This window comes from Hydra vulgaris, chromosome 10 (genome assembly GCF_038396675.1).
Source record: "Hydra vulgaris chromosome 10, alternate assembly HydraT2T_AEP".
In the NCBI taxonomy this organism is placed as follows: Eukaryota; Metazoa; Cnidaria; class Hydrozoa; order Anthoathecata; family Hydridae; genus Hydra; species Hydra vulgaris.
Genome location: NC_088929.1, coordinates 19,577,998 through 19,598,274, shown reverse-complemented (window position 1 = coordinate 19,598,274; position 20,277 = coordinate 19,577,998). Strand labels below are relative to the sequence as shown.

At 28.0% G+C, this 20,277-nt stretch overlaps 1 protein-coding gene across 1 annotated transcript in view; it reads left to right on the top strand.

Annotated features, from left to right (window-relative positions):
* Window positions 1-12,864, top strand: part of LOC101235959 (tryptophan 2,3-dioxygenase) — a 42,687-nt gene extending 29,823 nt beyond the window's left edge. The window contains exons 9-15 of the mRNA XM_065807440.1: window positions 276-351; window positions 493-600; window positions 710-763; window positions 1,003-1,057; window positions 3,238-3,375; window positions 4,545-4,635; window positions 12,452-12,864. Coding sequence (XP_065663512.1) covers window positions 276-351; window positions 493-600; window positions 710-763; window positions 1,003-1,057; window positions 3,238-3,375; window positions 4,545-4,635; window positions 12,452-12,575 — 646 coding nt within the window. The 3' untranslated portion in view covers window positions 12,576-12,864. The remainder of the gene's footprint in view (window positions 1-275; window positions 352-492; window positions 601-709; window positions 764-1,002; window positions 1,058-3,237; window positions 3,376-4,544; window positions 4,636-12,451) is intronic.
* Window positions 12,865-20,277: the final 7,413 nt, after the last annotated feature.

Genomic DNA, 20,277 nt, shown 5'->3' with positions numbered 1-20,277 from the left:
ATATATATATATATGGGGGAAGGAGTAGGGGGGAAAAAGTACTAAAATAAACAAACAGAAAGGAGAGAGAAAGATTAAAAAAAGTTTTTATTCTTCACAAATGCATGGCACCCTGTAACTATGGTTTCATTTTGATCCATTTTCTTCTTTGTTGAATTTATTTGTGTATACACATGTTATACTTATGTTTATCTATATTTATATATGCGTACTTTTACATACTATAATTCTATAATTACGTTTGAAGTTAATTCTTTTTTTTTTATTGTTGATAGTGAAGCATTGAATGCTGAATATCGCATCTTGGTGGAGCTGTCTGAGAAGGAACCTTCATTATTTGCTCTGTTGGAAGTAATTTCTAAATTTTTTTGTAATAAATTGCTGCCAGTAACAATTATTATAAAATGAACATTATTTAAAAATTGAGTTTGAGTAATTGTAACCAATCTGTGAATTGTGCCACAAAAATTTTTGAAAATATTTTGTTTTTAGAAATGGTTAGAAAGAACCCCGGGTTTAGAAGATGAAAATTTCGATTTCATTACTGAGTTTTCCAAAAGTTGTAAGCTCTGGTTTAATCAGCAAAGATTAGAGGCAGAAGTAATTTTTTCATAAATTTTCATTTTAACAATCTCTTCAAATAAACTTAAAATAAAATAATTGGCCTTATCAAAAATCCTTTAAAAGAATCTTAAATTGCTCTGTTTAGAAAGAAGATGAAGAAGCTCGTGAACTTCTGTTAAATGCAATTGCTAAGAAAGAAGTATAAGTTAATTAATATATACTTTAATTGCAATTCACACAAACTAACTACTTTAAAAGGCTATTTGCAAATTATTTATTTTAAATGTATAAGGAACAAAAAAAAAAAATTAAAAAAAGACTTTTTCCCTGAAAAAAATCTTCAAAATTAAACTAAACTATTCTTAAACCAAATAAGTTTTTTGGTTAAATTTTTTTTCTGATTTTCAGCTTCGTTATACTTTTTTAACTTCGTTATAGGAGGAATATGAAAAAATTTCAGATCCAGCAAAATATGATGTGCTGTTAGCTAGATGTATGCTTCATTTGTTTCGCTTTATGTTATTTTGCTCTGTTTGTTAATTTTTTTCCCAATTTTTTTTAACTTACTTAAATTATTTTATATTGCTTTATTATTTCCTTCACGCCTGTTTTTAAATTTTTACTCATAAATAAAACTATACCTTTTTTTGAATATCTTATCTGTAGAATATATTAATTTTTTCTTTTACATTTAATAAGATTCTTTTTTTTATGTTTTTAATTAATCAATTGTTTTTTCTTAAACATTTTAATGTTTCTGATGATTGAATGAATTAATTGTGCAATGTTGTTCTGTCTGTTGCAATGATGTTGAAATATTGTTCTGAATAGAATTGTTACATGCCTTCAAAATCTGAATTTTCTTTAATGGTTAAAAAGTTTCTTTTTTTATATGTGCAACTGGTTTTTTATTTTTTGGAGTCACATGGAAAAAAATTTAATGGTAGAATAAGATTTTTTCAAAATATTTTTTTAATCTTAAATATTAGTTCTACGATATAAATATTTTAATGACATAGAAACCTGTATGTAAACAGTATGTAAGCATATGTTAAATAAGCATATGTTATAGCATATTCATATGTTAAAAATCTAGTCAAGGTTTTTTTTTCTTAAATTTAAGTGAGTTGCTTTTTCTTTCTTAGTTCTATTCTTCAATAGCATAAAGGCTAAGCACTGAAAAACAGTCTTGCACCATTGCACTATGTGTCACTCTAATACAAAATGAGGAAATAGGCTTATAAATAAGCAAGCATAAGCGAGAGGTTCCGAGTTCGATCCCCACCACGTCCTTTTTCGTCAAGGTTTTTCGGAGTTATAGAATTGAGAGAGGGTTATAACCACTATTAAGTAGCCTCCTTATCTGAAGTGGCCTTCTCGGCCTTGAGGAGGTGAATAACAAAAAAAAAAAAAAAAAAAGCATTCAACATATTGAGCTGATTTTTTCACATGACATCGAATTTTTGTTTATATTTCTATATTTAAAAGAAAAATATATTTATGAATAGTGATGTACTTGACGAGTCATCTACCCTTTATCTTCAGGATTAACTCTTCCGATCTTTCTTGGAAACCATATATCAAATCCATTGCAAAATTAGCATCTGCTAAAGATGCATCTCTTTATCGTGCTCAACACTTTCTTTCTCCGGATTCTATTCTTTATCTCTATAAATCTCAAATCCGTCTTTGTATGGAATATGGTTGCCATATCTGGGGTGGTTCTTCCAATGATGTCCTTTCTCTTTTAGATAAGGTGCAAAAACGCATTATAAGCATAGTTTGACTTGCTCTTGCAGCCAACCTCTAACCATTATCACATCATTTTAATGTTGCTTCTCTTTCTCTTTTCTACAAATAGTATAACGGGCACTGCATAAAGAGCTAGTGTCTCTACTAATCTTTATTCTAGTGCCATCTACTAAAATTTATTCTCATGTTACTTGTCAGTCAATTAAGTCTCATCCTTTTTCTTTGACCATTCCTAAGTGTTTCAAAAACTCTTATTTGTCTAGTATTTTTCCTCGGACATCTGTTCTTTGGAATTCGCTTCCTTCATCTTGCTTTCCTAATTCATATAGTTTGCAATCTTTTAAGTCATCTGTCAATCGTTATCTTGCTTTATAAATTTCATCTTTTCTTTTCCAGTAACTTCCACCTCTGATAGTTGTTGCTTGCAGCCTTGTTGGAAGTGAAGATGTTTAAATATATATATATATATATATATATATATATATATATATATATATATATATATATATATATATATATATATATATATATATATATATATATATAATATCTAAGAATATGACTTCATACTGAAATAGGTAGCTGTGAGCCCTTCAGTACTTACACCAACTGGCTAAAACATGCAAAGAGGTGCATTTTCTACCTAAATAGATCTTTAAGAATCACTCCACATTAGATTAGAAATCCCTTACCTACTAAACAAATTTCTCATTATACTATTATACTCATTATATCTCATTATACTATTATACTATGTACTAAACTTATTTATTTAATTAAACTGTTAGTTATTATTTTATATTTATTTTGTTGAGTCATTTCTGTAATCATTATTTTTTTATTATGCCCGTTAAGTATATTCACACACACACACATATAATTATATATAAACAACTGAGAAAGTATTCTAATTGGTTTTAGGTGAGATGTTTTTGTCAAGAAAAGCAGTTTTTGGAGCATTGATGATATCCTTTTATAGAGATGAAGTAATTTTTCATCAACCATTCACTATGCTTCACCTTTTGATGGATATTGATGTGTGCATAATGAAGTGGAGAAGTATTTATTTTTTCAATATTTTGTCAATGAGTAAATGCAATCTGTTTTTATTTGTTTTTAAAAGTAGACTAGTTTTGTACTTAGTTTAGGATATAAAAATTTTGAAAGAGTTGAATTATTTAAAAAAAGTTAAAACATTTTAATATTAAACTATTAATTAGGAGCTGTATCATTTGTAAACTAAGTTAGTACAAATGTTTCTGTTTTAATATAAAAATACAACAAATTATTACTGTATATTTTTTAAAAAGTTTTAAATTGGGTGTATGCTTTAAAATTATAGTTATTACTATCATGTTTTTGTGACATGTGAATTTGTATTATATACATGCACTCTTGCGTGCATTTGTTCTCATGACATATGGTTTTGTGTTGTATGCATGTGTTCTTGTGACATTTTTCAATTTTGTAATTTTTTAATAGTTTTTTTTTTTTTTTTGTCATCAAAAGATTATTCATTATCAGAAATTGTTACTTTTTTTTTATTTTATGGTTTCATTTTATTTTTATCTCTATTACAATATGTAAGATAAAGATACAAATATATAAAAAAAAAAAATTACAAGAGATGGTACTGTTAAAATATAAAGAATAAAAAATAAACTATAAAGAACACAAACACTCCAAGAAGACCATCAGATCTTTTCACAGAGAACCAGTGTTGGTGAAATTAGAACTTTTTCAACAAAAGTTTTTATGTTTATTTATTCATTTTGTTATTGTTATGTTGTATAAGTCATCCTACTACTATCAAACTACTGATTCTTCTTAACCGGTGACTTATGCAAACAATAATCTCTATAAACTTCCAAATAAACATTGCATCCAAAATGTCAATAGTTTAAAAACAAAATGTGGATAAAAATGTCTATAATTTTCAAAATATATATCACCTCTCGCACTCAATCAATCCCATTTGTTGGATATAACCATTATTAATGCTTGTATAAAATTTCAGTTATCTATAAATCATTTCAAAATGACTTTAGCCCTCTAAAAGGGTGATTGAGGAAAGTTGTGGAAGATAAAACAAAATTTTTGTAAAGGATGTTCATTTTTGTTTATTTAAATATATTTGTGTTAAACTTAAATATATCTGAATGATTCATAATAATCCTAATATTCATATTCACTAATATTAACAATTCAGTTTACTGTTTCGCTTTTAGATAACCATGCACTTTTAGTCCAGAGGATGTTGGGATCAAATTTAGGAAGTGGCGGTTCATCAGGGTATTCATACCTTCGTGCTACTATTAGGTAAAAAACAAGTATTATCATAAATTTATTTTGCAATTTAAATATATATACAGTAGCATCCAAAAGTAATTGGACAAATACCTTTTTGGTTATACTTTTTCATCAAGTTCACATTTTTAAATGAAATTTTGCATAAGCATGTCAAATTATACTACAATTATGAAAAAGAAAACAAAAATCCAAGTTTAGGAGTAATTACTCAAATTTCAATAAAAGAATGGAAATGATTGGCTCTAAAGTAATTGGACAAACTAAATATTTCGTTTAAAAAAAACTTTCTCAACAAAGGATAAATTTTCAGCATTTTTTATGAAGATTTTTGTTAAACATTATATATAATGTTACATAGTGTTATATTCTGTTACATAATGTATATATTATGTGCATAATCCTAGTACTTCGTTGGAAAACCTTTTGCTGCAATGACAGCATTGCATCTACGTGGCATTAAATCAACCAAATTAATTAAAACATCAATTGGTATTTCCTCCCAAGTGTGTTAAATCAACTCAAACAAATCATGCTGATTAGATGGTTTCTGAACACTAATTTTTCTCTCAATATGTTCCCAAAGATGTTCAATTGGATTCAGGTCTGAAGATTGTGACGGCCATTCCAAGATACAAACTTTCTTTTGAGCCAAAAATTCTGAACTTAAAACTTAACATCATTTTGAAGATCTATTGGACATCGAATATATTTAATACCATTAGAACCCAACTTATTAAACTTTGACTCATCATTCCATAGTATTTTCGACCATTGGTTTGTTGTCCAATTTAGATGTGTTTTAGCTATGATTTTTTGAAGAAACAAAAGGTTTTTTAACAAGACGACTGCCAAAAAGGTTGTTTTATTATATCTCTTGCTATAAGAGCAAGAAATTAGATGTGATTGTGTAAATTCTTTATGCATTTCTTTAGCACTCTTGTGTGGATCTGCCTTTGACGATCTTACTACAACATTATTAAGTTGTTAATTTCGGGCATCCTGACTTTGTTGAAACTTGGAAATGACTCCATTGTTGAAAAACTTTTAATGTTTAACCAATTGTTGATCGCCGAATGTTCATACCTATTGAAATTTGTTGCAGTCTTTATTAGATGCTTGTACAATCAACTTTTTCTCGCTTTTTTGCCTCGCTTAAATATTTATTATGTCCCATTGCAAATTATTGATCATTGAATGTTTTTATTAAAATCTGCCTTCAGAAAAAGAAGTTAAAATAGTCTAAGTTACATCAACGTTGTTAGAATTTTGTTTATCCAATTATTTTTAGGCCAATCATTTTTATTCTTTAAGCAAAATTTTGAGTAATTACTTCCAAAAGGGAATTTTTGTTTCGTTTTTCATTATTGTAGTATAATTTGACATGTTTATGTGAAATTTCATTTAAAAATGTTAACTTAATCAGAAAATATAATAAAAAAGGTATTTGTCCGATTACTTTTGGAAGCTACTGTATATATATATATGTATATATACATATATATATATATATATATATATATATATATATATATATATATATATATATATATATATATATATATATATATATTTATATATATATATATATCTAAAAATAAATATTATTTTAAAAATCAAACTTTGTTTGGTTATTTTAGAAAAAAATAAGATTTATATAAATTCTGTTATAATTATTCTGAAAGCAAATTTAATTATGCTTTTAAACGGTTGAAAAAAACACTATGTTAATTAACTTACATTGTTAAAATTTAACAACTCCTTGAGGAGTGTTGAAACCTCAATGGAAAATAATTATCTGAACATATTGTTTTGTAAACAATGATTTGAATGTGATTATTAAAAAATAAAGATCTTAATCAAAATATTTTTGTATAATAATGAGTACCCGTTAATAATTCAAATTCATTTGGTTTACAATTGATATCATCAAGTCAAAATCAAGAAATAGTCACATTGTTAAAACCTGTTCAAGGGGTAAAAGCAACTGGAATGGCATTAGAAACCATCAGCAATCTGATTAAAAAGTATAAAACGTTTAGATATGTGAAAAATCAGCCAATATCGGGAGTTAAGGGTAAAATGACTTCTAGAATTGATCGATAATGTAAAAATTGTTGAGAAAACTGATTTTTATCAACCCTAAAAGCATTAAGCCTTTTTGAGTAGTTGGAACACAAGTGAGTGCATGTACTGTTTGAAATCAATTGAAAAAGTGGATTTAAAGCAAGAGTTTAAAGAAACCATTCCTTTCAAAAACCCATCAAGACAGAAGACAATGTAAATATGGTATCATTCTGGAGGAAAGTTTTGTGGACTGATAACTCGAAGTTTCATCTCGTGAAATCAGATGAGCTTAAATTATTTAAAATAAAAGATATAAAGCATTCACACTCATTTGCATTCAAGTAGCAGTAAAATTCGGTGGAGTCAATGCTATGGTCTGAGGATTGATGGCTTGGAATGAAACAAGAAAGTTGAAGTTTCTTAAAAGAATTATGGACTCTGAGGTTTATGTCAATGTTCTCAATATAAATCTTTTGACCTCAAAAATTGTCTTGTTAGTAGAAAAAAATTTATCTACCAACAAGACAATGACCCTAAGCATACATCAAAGAAAGAAAAATTTTATCCAGAAGCAGATTGAGTTATTTGAATGGCCAGCTATTAATGACCAGCAAAGTCCAGATATTAATCCAATTGAACACCTGTGTGCCATTCTGTATCAAAAAAATGACACACTCTCTAAAAAAAAAGAAGAGATAAAGATCATTCTCCAAGAAGCTTGGACTCAAATAAATCCAGATATGACAAAGAAATTAATTGAATCAATTCAAAACCGCTTGTTAAAGTCATAAAAGCTAAATGTGGTCCTAGATATTTAAAAAAAATATATATATATATATATATATTTAATATATATATATATATATATATATATAAATAGATATTAAAATGTCAAAAAATTTATTTACCTAGAGAAACATTTAATATTTAAAATTTTATTTGGACACTAATCATTTTAATTTTTTTTTAAATTTAAAACATCCATAGTTAACCCATAGTTATGCATTGTTAAGTTTTTAGCAATTAATGTTAATTTATTGTATTTTTTTTTTTTTGCTAATTGAGTTTTAGATTAAATTTGCTATCATAAACATTTTTGTTATAAACTTATTTTTTTTCTGAAAATACTTGTTAATGTTTACTTTTAAAAAAAATTTTTTAGATAACACCTACTGTTTATATACATATACATACATGCCAAGTGTGGTCCCTCATAGACCATCTCAGATTTTGCTAAAACTTTTTAATTTTGTACATATATATGGAAAAAGCGTGTTTTTAAATAGATAATGGTATTTAATTAGTTGGCTGTTTTACATAAAATTTCACTCTTCAAGCAAAAAGGTTTTTTCATCAACTTTAACAGCTAATAGCTTTTGGACAAGTTGGTTTTATACTTCAATTATTTTAAGATGGCAAGTATGCTATGGATACTCTTGGAAAAACAAAAAAAATTTAAAATCTGACATTTTAACTTTTTTTTATATTGCCAGGCTAAAGTTAATTTTTATGTTTTGATAAAAAATTAATACAAATCACATTGCCTGTTGTTTTACATTTGGTGGATAAACATTTAAAAAATTTTTTGATTAGAAAGCTGCATTTAAAAGTCATCAAAGTGAGCAGGATCAAGGTTTTTTTTAAGTTGTTATCTAAGGTGGCACCTTGTTTTTTTTGACAATTTCTTATACGCATTAATCAAGGAGTGTTTATTAATAAAAACAAAATTAATGGGCACTTGTAATCCCAAAAGATAGCCTCCAAAAGCCAGGTAGATTTTTCTTAAAGTTAAATTAAAATTATTATTATTTTTTTTTTTAAACTCAGAAGTCAACAAAATAAATAGTTTTATCGAATTGAATAATGTTATTTGTTATAAAATGATAATTAAAAAATGTTGAAAAATGTAAAATATATATGTATGTAATATATAACTGCGATAAATATATATATATAGTTTATGGTCGCTCTAGATAAAAACATATAACCCCCTCTTTATAACACAATTTTTTAAAAACAAAAAACAAAATCTTTCACAATTTGTAAATCCAAGTAATGAAAAAAATTATACATAATAAACTATAAATATTTTTAATAAAAAAAAAATGCATAAAACTTTAAGATATATATATATATATATATATATATATATATATATATATATATATATATATATATATATATATATATATATATATATATATATATATATATATATATATATATATTGAAATTGTAGTTAAATTACAGTCAATATTATAAAATCTTCCCCGGTTAGACTGGACCTTAAAAGATTGAATTTTGAATAAAATATACAATAAAGGTACTTAACAAAGATCATCTCTGCATGGCCACGTGAATTTGCTACATAAAGAAGACTTTTATAATATTTTTGTGAAGGTTGATTTTCTTTTGAAATACTAAGAATATTTCAAATACAATTGAGCATCATAAATGCAAGCCTTATATATTTTTGAAATGTGTGTAGCTTAAAGTTTCATTAATACCAACTCTGCAGATAAAAACATCTGCATTAGTGAAATCATCATCAAATGAAACTCATCATTTTCCACGAGGTAAGTGACATTGGTATAAAACTGTGGTGGTTTCATGCCCTATATCTCCTTTCAAATTGAGATTTGGAATATGTGTTTCTATAGAAACTTTGTCAATAAAATAAATAATATTTCTTTTACATCGCCGTCGTGCAACAAGACGTGTTATCGTTCTACCAACTCCACCACAAGGACTTTTACTATGTAATGTTGCAAAATATTGCCACTCTGCAGTAATGTTGAAATTCTGTTTACAGTAGCATAAATTAATAAAATTTCTGTAATAGTTATATTGCGTTGCAGCTTCATTACTAAAATAGAAAATGTTTGCAGCTGTTTAAGTTTTTTTAATAACATTTTTGACAATCTAACTATTATCTAACTGTTCACAAACCGTTTCAATAAATTCATACAAGGTAAAGTTGCTGGGGCTAAATTACATTGGAAATTTAGTTTTTGCCATTGATAAAAATTAACTTCATTTATTTCATTTTCATCAATTAAATTTTTAAAGAATGTCATCAGGCAATTTTGTGAGTTCAAACCTGGGTTTGAACTCACAAAATTTTGAAAATCCAACTTCGAGATAATTTTTTTTTTTAAACTCAATATGAAGTTCTTACATATTGACTAAATGAAGTCGTTTTTAAATATATTTCTTTTTATTAGATACTTCAACTGACTTTAGCAAAACAACTAGTCGAAAGCTTAGGCAAAAATAATTCTTCTAAAAAACGATTAGATTTTATTTTGGTTCTAATGATATTTTTTAGATTGACGTATCAGTATTTTAAAATTCAATGAACCATTTTTTTTGCAAATTTTACCTGATCAAATTTGAGACTATATTTTGGGGTTACAAATTTTGGGAGTAATAAATAAGTGCTCGATAATTTTTGTTTTTATGAATAAACACTACTCGATTAATGCGCATTAGAAATTTCACGAAAAAAAAAAAGGTTTCATCACAGGTAACATATTTTTTGCATCGGGAATTAATTTTAAAAAACTCTTGATCCAGCTCAATTTGATGACTTTTAACTTTTGAATGCAGCACTCTAACCTTTAATCAGCTCTCTGAATTCAAAAAAAATGTTTAAATATGCTTTTCTTCCCAGGAAAAAAAGTTCTTTAGAATTTCTATAAACTTTTGGAACATATGGCCTATATAAATTATATAGAAATACTAAAAAATTTCTATAGAATGTCTATTAATTTCTATAGAAATTGCTATAAAACTTTTTTACTATAAAATAAAAAGTAGAAAAAAAAGTTCTATTGGAATTTCTATAAAAATTAACAGAGATTCTATAGAAATTCTATAGAATTCTATAGAATTTCTATAGACCATATGTTCCAAAAGTTTATAGAAATTCTATAAAACTTTTTTTCCTGGGTTATATACACTGAGGCATATTCGTTTAGACGCATCAATTTTTTTCTCTCTATCTTAATTTTTTTCTATGTATTGTCAACTGATATGCATGCAAGTTATTATCAAAATAATTGTTGTGTTGTGGGCTAATAAAAACCACAAAATGATTTTTTCTATGTGTCTTTAATAACATAATAACAAACGAGAGTATGTTTGATATACAAAAGCATATTTTTTAATTGGAATATATCTATAGACGCAATCAGGTTAATAACGGTAATTATTGATTTTTAATCACTTTTACATAAATAAATTGATAAATTTTAGTGTAATTTGATCTTTTGCTCTGCCAGTATCATTTTTATTGCATTTTACGAAATGCCTAAACAAAAGTATTTGACAGGTGCTGAAAAAATACAAATTTATTTATATCGTGGCTCAGAAATCTCACCAGCACTTTCTATACGAAAAATAGCAAGAAAAATTGGAAGATCTGACCATGTTGTACAAAACTACATTGCAAAAGGTGACAATTACGGTGTAAAAAAAGCAACAAACGGCAACAAAGTATTAACAAATCGGCAAATTAATCGAATTCGCTTCAAAGCAACCAAAAATAAATTGAATGCAACACAAATAAAGGATAAATTATTATTGCCTGTCACCAATAAACATGTTGCACATATTCTACGTACAACACCAAACGTAAAGTGGAAGAAACTACACAAAAAACCAATGTTAAAAAAACACCATAAAATTGCTAGATTACAGTTTGCTAAAAACCATATGCATTGGACTCATGAGTGGCAAAACGTAATATTTTCAGATAAAAAAAAGTTCAATTTAGATGGTCCGGACTCTTACAGTTGTTATTGGCATGATCTAAGAGGAATAAATGACCCACAAACAAAACGAAATTATGGAGGAGGAAGTTTAATGGTTTGGGGTGGATTTTCTTATTCAGGAAAATTGACTCTGTGTTGTGGTTTACCTAAAATGAACTCGATAAAGTATACAGAAATGTTGGATGATGTTCTCATAACTTATATGGATGAAAATATGGACGATAATGCCATATTTCAGCAAGATAATGCTGCAATTCACACATCTAGGCATTCTATGAAATGGTTTAAAGACCACAAAATCCCGGTTCTGGAATGGCCAGCTTGTAGCCCGGACTTAAATCCAATCGAGAACGTGTGGGGAATGCCATCAAGAAAAGTTTATGACGCTAAAGCAGCTGGACACCAATTTAAAACTGTTACTGAGTTAAAGTGTAAAATCCTTGAAGCATGGTCCGAGTTGGATCAAACTACACTTCAACGACTAGTGGAGTCAATGAAAGGCAGAATTTTTGAGGTGATCCAGTGTAATGGAGGACATACGCATTACTAATTTCCATCTTTCAATGTCAAAAATATGACTGCGTCTATAGATATATTCCAATTAAAAAATGTACTTTTGTATATCAAAAATGCTCTCATGTTAATAAAGACACATAAAAAAAATTTTTGTGTGATTTTTATTAGCCCACAACACAACAATTATTTTGATAATAACTTGAATGCATATCAGTTGACAATTCATAGAAAAAAATTAAGACAAAGAGAAAAAAATTGATGCGTCTGAACGAATATGCCTCAGTGTATATACAAAATTAAAAAGTTTTACCAAAATCTATAAAGAGAAGTCTATGAGAAACTCATAAAAATTTGCTCCATTTGACATTAAATGGCCCATAAAACAACAAATGTATTTAATTTGTTATTAAATTTTTTTATTTTTTATTTATTTTTTGTTTGTATGTGTGTGATATCATTTTATAACTTAGTGACCGTTACAAAGCCTTCCAAGATTTTTTTCTACTTTCAAACTTTACTTTGCCTCGTCAATATATACCTCACTTACACATAAATACTCGAAAAAGAATGAGTTCTGTATCAATGGATAAATAGTAGAAGCTACAATTTTGTTTTATTTTGTTCGCTAACGCATACTGGTATTACAACTGTCATTTCTTTGTATGTAATTATATAAGATTTAACATAAAATTTGAAATTTTTTTTTCATAATATTTGAAATTTTTTCTTCTTATGGTATGTTATATTTTTCTTTAAAAAAAAAATAATAAAAAATTAAAACTTTGTATTTAATGTTTGTTTATTTTTATTATTTTGAATATAGTATTTGTATTTAATATTTGCTTATTTGTTAATATATGATTTGCGAGTTATGTAAACGTTACTGATTGTTGTTCGTGATAGTTGCCTAGTTTTTTTATAAATTGCTTTTTTAAGTTACAACATTAAAAAAATATTATAATTGCTAATAATGTAAACCTGCGAATCTATTTGTGCAAAATGTACAGAAGTTGTATGTATCGAGCGTTAGAATGTGGACGTTTGTATGGAATGTTTGTATGTTAACGTTTAAGCGGAATGTTTGCACGTGAAACATTCGAGCGGAATGTTTGCACATTTGCACGATTCGAGCGGAATGTTTGCAAGTTAACGATTGTACATATTGATACCAATTGATAATTTTCGTGAAAATTTTGAAAAAACAAATTTCAATCAGCTGAAAATTCTTAAAGTTATAATTAAGTTATTGAGAAACGCAACATATAATGAAAAAATAGTTTTATGCATTTAATTGAGCAACGACATTACTATTCGTAATCAGAAATTCGAAGTTCTATAGATTTTGGGGAATCCCGATGGATTTTTAGGGAATCCAGACTCCAAGAAAAAAGATATAAATTTTTTGAATATATTATCCAAAGGGAGCATCCATAAAGTACGTACGTAGTAAGAACGAGCTGTAAGTGACCCGTAAAATGGGTCACGACTACCATTTATATACTAATCTCATTGTAGTCTATTAATTTCAATTTGCTTTAGTAAATGGTGAAAAAATAATATAAATATTTGCAACTCTCAAATTTATTTTGACACTTGACAAGCAAGAGTAGTTTCTTAAAACTAAATGCAATAAAATGAAAAATTAAAGTAGGTATATTTCCAACAAAATTAAAAAACAAATTAACAATAATTTACAAATTAACAAAACATAGCAAATGTCAATTTAATTCTTCTATATCACATCAATACGTATGATAAATCTAGAATAAAATAAGTAATGAAAATATATTATGCAAAAATAAAGATAAAAAATACATCACTACATAAAAAACTTGAAATCAAACTACCTGTTTTTTAGTAATCTTTTGTGATACTGCAGCAAATGTATATTGTAGTATAATTCTTATTATTACTATTTATTTTTTTGTAATTATTTTATTGCCAGGTTTTATAAGTGGTGTTACTTGGTAAACGTGTTGATTTGGGTTTTAATCTTAGCCAGTAAGTTGGCTTACCTGGCAGCCCTTAGTACCAAGCGGTGTTATTATTGTAAGACTAAATTTAACCAACGATAAAACTTGAGTCTCAAAGAGATAAATTACACAGGCCTGCAATGGTTTTCCTCTTTGAAATCTGAGTAACGTTTTTTATAGTTTCTGATGTGCTGATTACGAGAAAAATAATAAAAAAAATCCATCACGTCAGGATTTTTTGATATGGAATATTTAAGATTTTGCTTTAAAATGTTTGAGCGCCTACCTTTTGAAATGTCTAAAACGTTATTAATTTACTTCAGCTCAATTTTTATTTCATATAATTAGTGTAAGGGAACATAGAAATTAAAGCCAATTAGTAATTTGCTAATGACTACATAATAAGTATTAGTAATTCGCATTAAACATGTCAAAAACGGGTCATTTTGGCTTAATTTAATAATGAGCTCATTATTACATAATGATTTGGTAATATTAACTAATTGTTGTGAATATTATTAGAAAAGGGTGTAATTAAGATAAACCAAAGGATTTTTGTATAAGTACCCGCACTGATTTAGAAATTTAACAGTTGAAGTGCGCATCTTGCAACATAAACTTTAAAATGGCATCGCGAAGTTGTTTAAACTCTCCTAATTGTTTCTGTTATATTTGCGGGAAATTTATGGTGATAAAACAACGAAACAGTATTACAGACTTTGTAAAAAAAGTTTATAAAAGTTATTTTGGAATCGTTTTAAGTAATCAAGACAAAACTTGGGCACCTCATAAAATTTGTACGACTCGTTTATTAGAACTTCGCAAGTGGTCAAAAGGACAGAAAAATAGCTTCAAAATCGTTTCGCCTGTGCTATGGAGAGAGCCTAACGACCATGTTAAAGATTGCTACTTTTGTTGTTGTGACATAACTGGATACAATTCAAAAAATAAAAGGGACATAAACTATCCAAACGTGTTATCAGTTACGCCTGCAATATTTGGCGATTCAAAAATGGTGCAGCCCCCGGTTCCAGCTCTACAAATTGAAAATTCTGACTGTGATATAGAGGAAGAGGATGTACACCAATCTGATCCTGAATTTCATGGAGATTCTGACGCTTGTCAGCTCTTTTCACAGTCACATTTAAACGACTTGACAAGAGATTTGAATCTTCCCAAAGATGCAGCGGAACTCCTCGGATCACGATTAAAAGAAAGAAATATGCTGGCACCTGGTACTTCATTTTCATGGTACCGTCACAAAGAAAAAGATTTTCTTCCATTCTTCGCTGAAGATGAAGATTTAGTGTTCTGTAAAGATATTCCAGGCTTGACGAAAATGTACGACATTGAATACGATCCTAACGAGTGGAGATTGTTTATTGACTCCTCAAAAAGAAGTTTGAAAGCAGTTCTTCTGCATAATGGGAATACATATGCCTCGTTACCTGTTGCACATTCTGTCCATTTAAAGGAATGTTATGAAAATTTGGAAAAGCTTTTGACTAATATAGCTTATGAGCAACACGGTTGGATGTTGTGTGGAGATTTGAAAATCATAAGCATGCTACTAGGCCAACAAGGTGGTTATACAAAATACCCGTGCTTTCTTTGCGAGTGGGATAGCCGGGATAAACAACATCATTGAACCAAAAAGGAATGGACTCCAAGAACTGAACTAACCGCAGGATTCAAAAACGTACTTAAACAGAGTTTGGTTCCCAGAGAAAAAGTTTTACTGCCACCATTGCACATCAAATTGGGTATAATGAAGCAATTTTTGAAGGCTTTAAATAAAGAGGGGGAAGGCTTCAAATATCTGCATTCAGTTTTTCCATCTTTATCAGAAGCTAAGATAAAAAAAGGAATTTTCGTCGGCCCTGATATTAGGAAATTAATGTCGGATAAAAAGTTTGATGAAAAACTTAATGATATCGAGTTGCAAGCATGGCAGTCATTTAAGGAAGTGGTGACAAAATTTTTGGGGAACAATAAAAGCTCCGACTATAAAAAAATAGTGGCCAAAATGATTTCCAATTTGGGTGTAATGGGTTGTAATATGAGCATTAAACTTCATTTCTTAAATTCTCATTTTGATTACTTCCCAGAAAATCTAGGAGCCTTTAGCGAAGAACAAGGCAAAAGATTTCACCAAGATTTGAAAGAGCTTGAAGTCCGGTATCAAGGAAGATGGAATACCAACATGATGGCGGACTATTGTTGGTTATTGAAGCGCGACGATCCAAACCGGAAATTTAAGCGAAATCGTACAACCGAAGCTTCCAGGAGAAAAGGACCAGGTTCCACAAATGAAATTTAAATGTTATTTAGACTAGTGTTAAGTTGTTATTATATTTTAGTAGTTTTTTAAGTTAAAAATAATGTTCTGTTTTAAATATATATTTTTTAATGTGAAATCTTCTGTTTTTTTGCTATTTTCTATCTGTGCCTTTTTTGAAAAATCTGGAGGTGATAGAGAAAAACTAAGTACAAATTCGTAATCAGCGCACCAAAATACCCTAGAATCAGCTATCAAATTCCAGAGAGCAAGTTATGACTCTCATTTTGCAGGCCTGTGTTATTAACGATAAAATTTATACTAAATATGGCAATGGACAGAAAACTTACGACGTCTTAGAACAATAGGTAATTTAGAATCTGACGGAATAAACTAAATTCGAGAAGCTAATACCCATTCACAACTAAAAACAACTGTCAAAACCTCTCCATTAATATAACTATTTCGAAGCGTACAAACTTTCCTTCGAGTGCTTTTGCATAGCTCAGCTTTAAAATCTTCATTTCTAAGTAATATAATTACACAACCAATTTTCAATTTTAAACAATAAGGAGGCAAACCTGAAGGAGTAAATTTGCTTTAAAACTCAATAAGAAAGTTGTTTTTTCATTAGAGTTTTCAGTCTCAGTTTTATCTGCATTTAAATACGCTTTATTCCTTCCCAGTGATCCGATGGCAATGACAAATAATACCGAACATGTATTATAACTTATATTTTAAACATCTTAACCGTTTTTACATTAACTGTTTCAATTATATTTTCTATATTTTTATATCTCTAAAATAAAAACAACAAAACTCTATTTATACCAAAATTTTGTTGAATAACAAAAAACATTTAGTAAACACGATTGTTCAAATAGTCGCCATATAATTGTTATTTAGTTTGTTATAGTCATATTGGCGCTATCTACTGGTTATAGCTATCGTGGTATTGGAACGTTTTTTTTTGCTGATTCGGTTTTCTTCCGACCATTCTCCCCCTCTTTGATAGACTCCAGTCTATCAAATATTCTAAAGTGTCAAACTCAAGAAAACACGATCTTGTAATTGGTCATATAAATTCTATTTTGGCCAATTTTAACTTTCCCAACTCTTACACGTCCATCTTTACCTTCAAAGACTTCCGTAATTTTACCAGGCGGCCAATGTCCTCTCGGTGTATCTGGAGAAATTACTAACACAATGTAATCTTTTTTTTTTTTGCGTTTTTTTTTATCTCATTTATATCTTTTAGATAAAGATAGAAGCCATTCTCGCATCCACCGTTTTCAAAAATGACGTAGTAGTTCTTGCACTTGACGCCAGCGTTTTTTAGGATGATAGCCTTTAGATTGAACTGAGCCAAGTGCAAGTTGTCCTCTAAGAAATTTCACGAAAAAAAAAGGTTTTTTTTTCATGAAATTTCACAGGTTACTTCTCCTGTGTCATATAAACATTGTTGATAAGCAACAGCACCGTAAGCTTTACAAGACGCATCGGTAAAAACGTGGATTGACCTATTTGTAACTGTTTGAAGTTGTTTGTAAACATCACAATCCAGTAAACGTTTAGCACTTGTTCATTAATTAATAATAAATCCATATTAGTAGTGTTAAAATGACGCATTTAGCATAATCACCTCGTTCATAAAAATGGCAAAAAATTCAGTTCATCAATGACTTGCTGCAAAACAATGGAAGACATTTCGACAATTCTAGAATGGATTATATCATTTAAAACAGGCATCGCTCAACTTTCTATGTGGGGCTTTTTTTGTTGGACAATGTAATATGCAACTTTTTATGATGCTTTTAAACATTATTTTTCTGTTGGTGTAAAAAATAGTTTGGGTAAAGTGGTATCTTTCGCAATTGAGCTTTTTCGGCACCAAAAAAAAAAAAAATTGTCAAATGCGTTTTCTGACTGGACAAATTTAAAATGTTCTAACAATTTTGCTGGCTTCATATTGCCATTAGCAAGCACTACTGTGGCTTTTGTGTTTAATCTCGTTCAGTAACAAAAGAGAAACCGTAGATGACATATAAAAGGTTATATTTTTTTGTTTCAACATTTTTAACCAACTGTAACAAAGAATAAAATTATTTTTTAAAAGAATACACTTCAATTAATGAAAACCTAAACATTGTTTAGTTTTTCATAAACAATTTTTCTAAACATTGTTTAGATTTTCAGAGTTGTTTGTTAAACATCGGACTACATATATCTTGTTATCTACTATCAATAGAAAATATTTAAATTTTCTCGTTTAAAAAATCAAAACTCCACACTGTAACTATTTCTAAATCTGAGCCTGCTACATGGACCGCCTGAACGCATACCGTGGATCCTCGCATTAAAAAGATCTTTCTCTTTTACAAGCTATGTACCAAGATATATATATATATATATATATATATATATATATATATATATATATATATATATATATATATATATATATATATATATATATATATATATATATATATATATATATCCTCACCATAGGCATGAGAAACCGAAATATCGGTATTACCGGCATCAGAGACCGAAAGATCGGCATCAGAAACCGAAAGATATATATATCTTTCGGTTTCTGATACAATTGTAATAATAAACAAAAAATTAAAAAATATACTAGTGCCCACCTGTTACAGACCACCTGAAGGTGATATAAAAAACTTTTCAAATCACCTAAAACAAATGTTTTTAAAAAATAAAAAAGAGCACAAATTATTATTCTGTATTGGAGACATATATAAACTGTCTACAGTTCAATGAAGATGCTGTAACTAAAACTTTTTTTGACAATATGTTTCATCACCACATCTTTCTTATAATAAATAAACCAACCCAGGTAACATTTAATTCAATCACTGTAATAGACAACATATAGACTAATTCATTTTATGATTAAAAGCAGGTGTAATCAAAACAAATATATTTGATCACTTTCCGATATACTTTTCCTTTTTCCAAGATAAAAAAAAATAATAACTGTAAAACCAAAGTCTATAAACGAAAAATTAATAGTTTTACTATTCAACAATTTAAAGTTTCACTATCGGCAGTAAGGTGGGAACCTAAGATGCAACCTTGGGCATACCAACTCCGCTTATAATGAATTTATAAAAATATTCTTAAAGCACTATGATAATCACTTCCCAATTATAAAACAAGAATTAAAAGTAAAATACTTACAATGTCCATGGATTACCAGAGGTATAAAAAAATCTTCAAAAAAATTAAAAACTTTACATCAAGTATTTAAAAAATAGAAATGATAAAAACCTAAATACTTACAAACAATACAAAAATTAATTTGAAAAATTAAAAAAAAGTTCGAAGAAAAATTACTACTCGATGCAACTGGTGACATTAAAAAACATGGAAAATAAATAATTGGGAACTGTAAAATAAATAATTGGGAACAAAAAAATTAAATCAAGTAGTTTACCAGCTCAAATAGTCATAGATAATATAGAGTACAGTGACAAAAATACGATTGCTAAAAAGTTCAACGAATTTTTTGTTAACATTGGCCATAATCTTGCCTCAAAAATTAAGTCTCCTAATAACTCATTCAAATCATATCTAAGTGATACCCAGAGCAAACTAAAATACAAAGAATCAAACTACCAAGAACTTAATGTTGCTCTAAACTCCTTAAAATTAAAAAAACTCCAGGTATAGATGATATTTGTAGTAGGGTTGTGGCAAATGTCTTTAAAACGTTAAATAAACCGATATTTTAAATTTTTAAGTCCTCGTTTAAAATAGCAGTTGTACCGGACAAGCCTAAAGTAGCTAAAGTAATACCATTATTTAAAACAGGTGAAACATACTTAGTTAATAACTATAAACCTATCTCGGTACTCTCTACTTTTTCTAAGCTTTTTGAAAGAGTAATCTATAACAGATTGTATGAGTATTTAATCCAAAATAAAATTCTAAATAAATAGCAATTCGGTTTCCAAAAACAATATTCAACTGAACACGCAATCCTAGATCTAGTTAACAATATATGTGATTCTTTTGATAA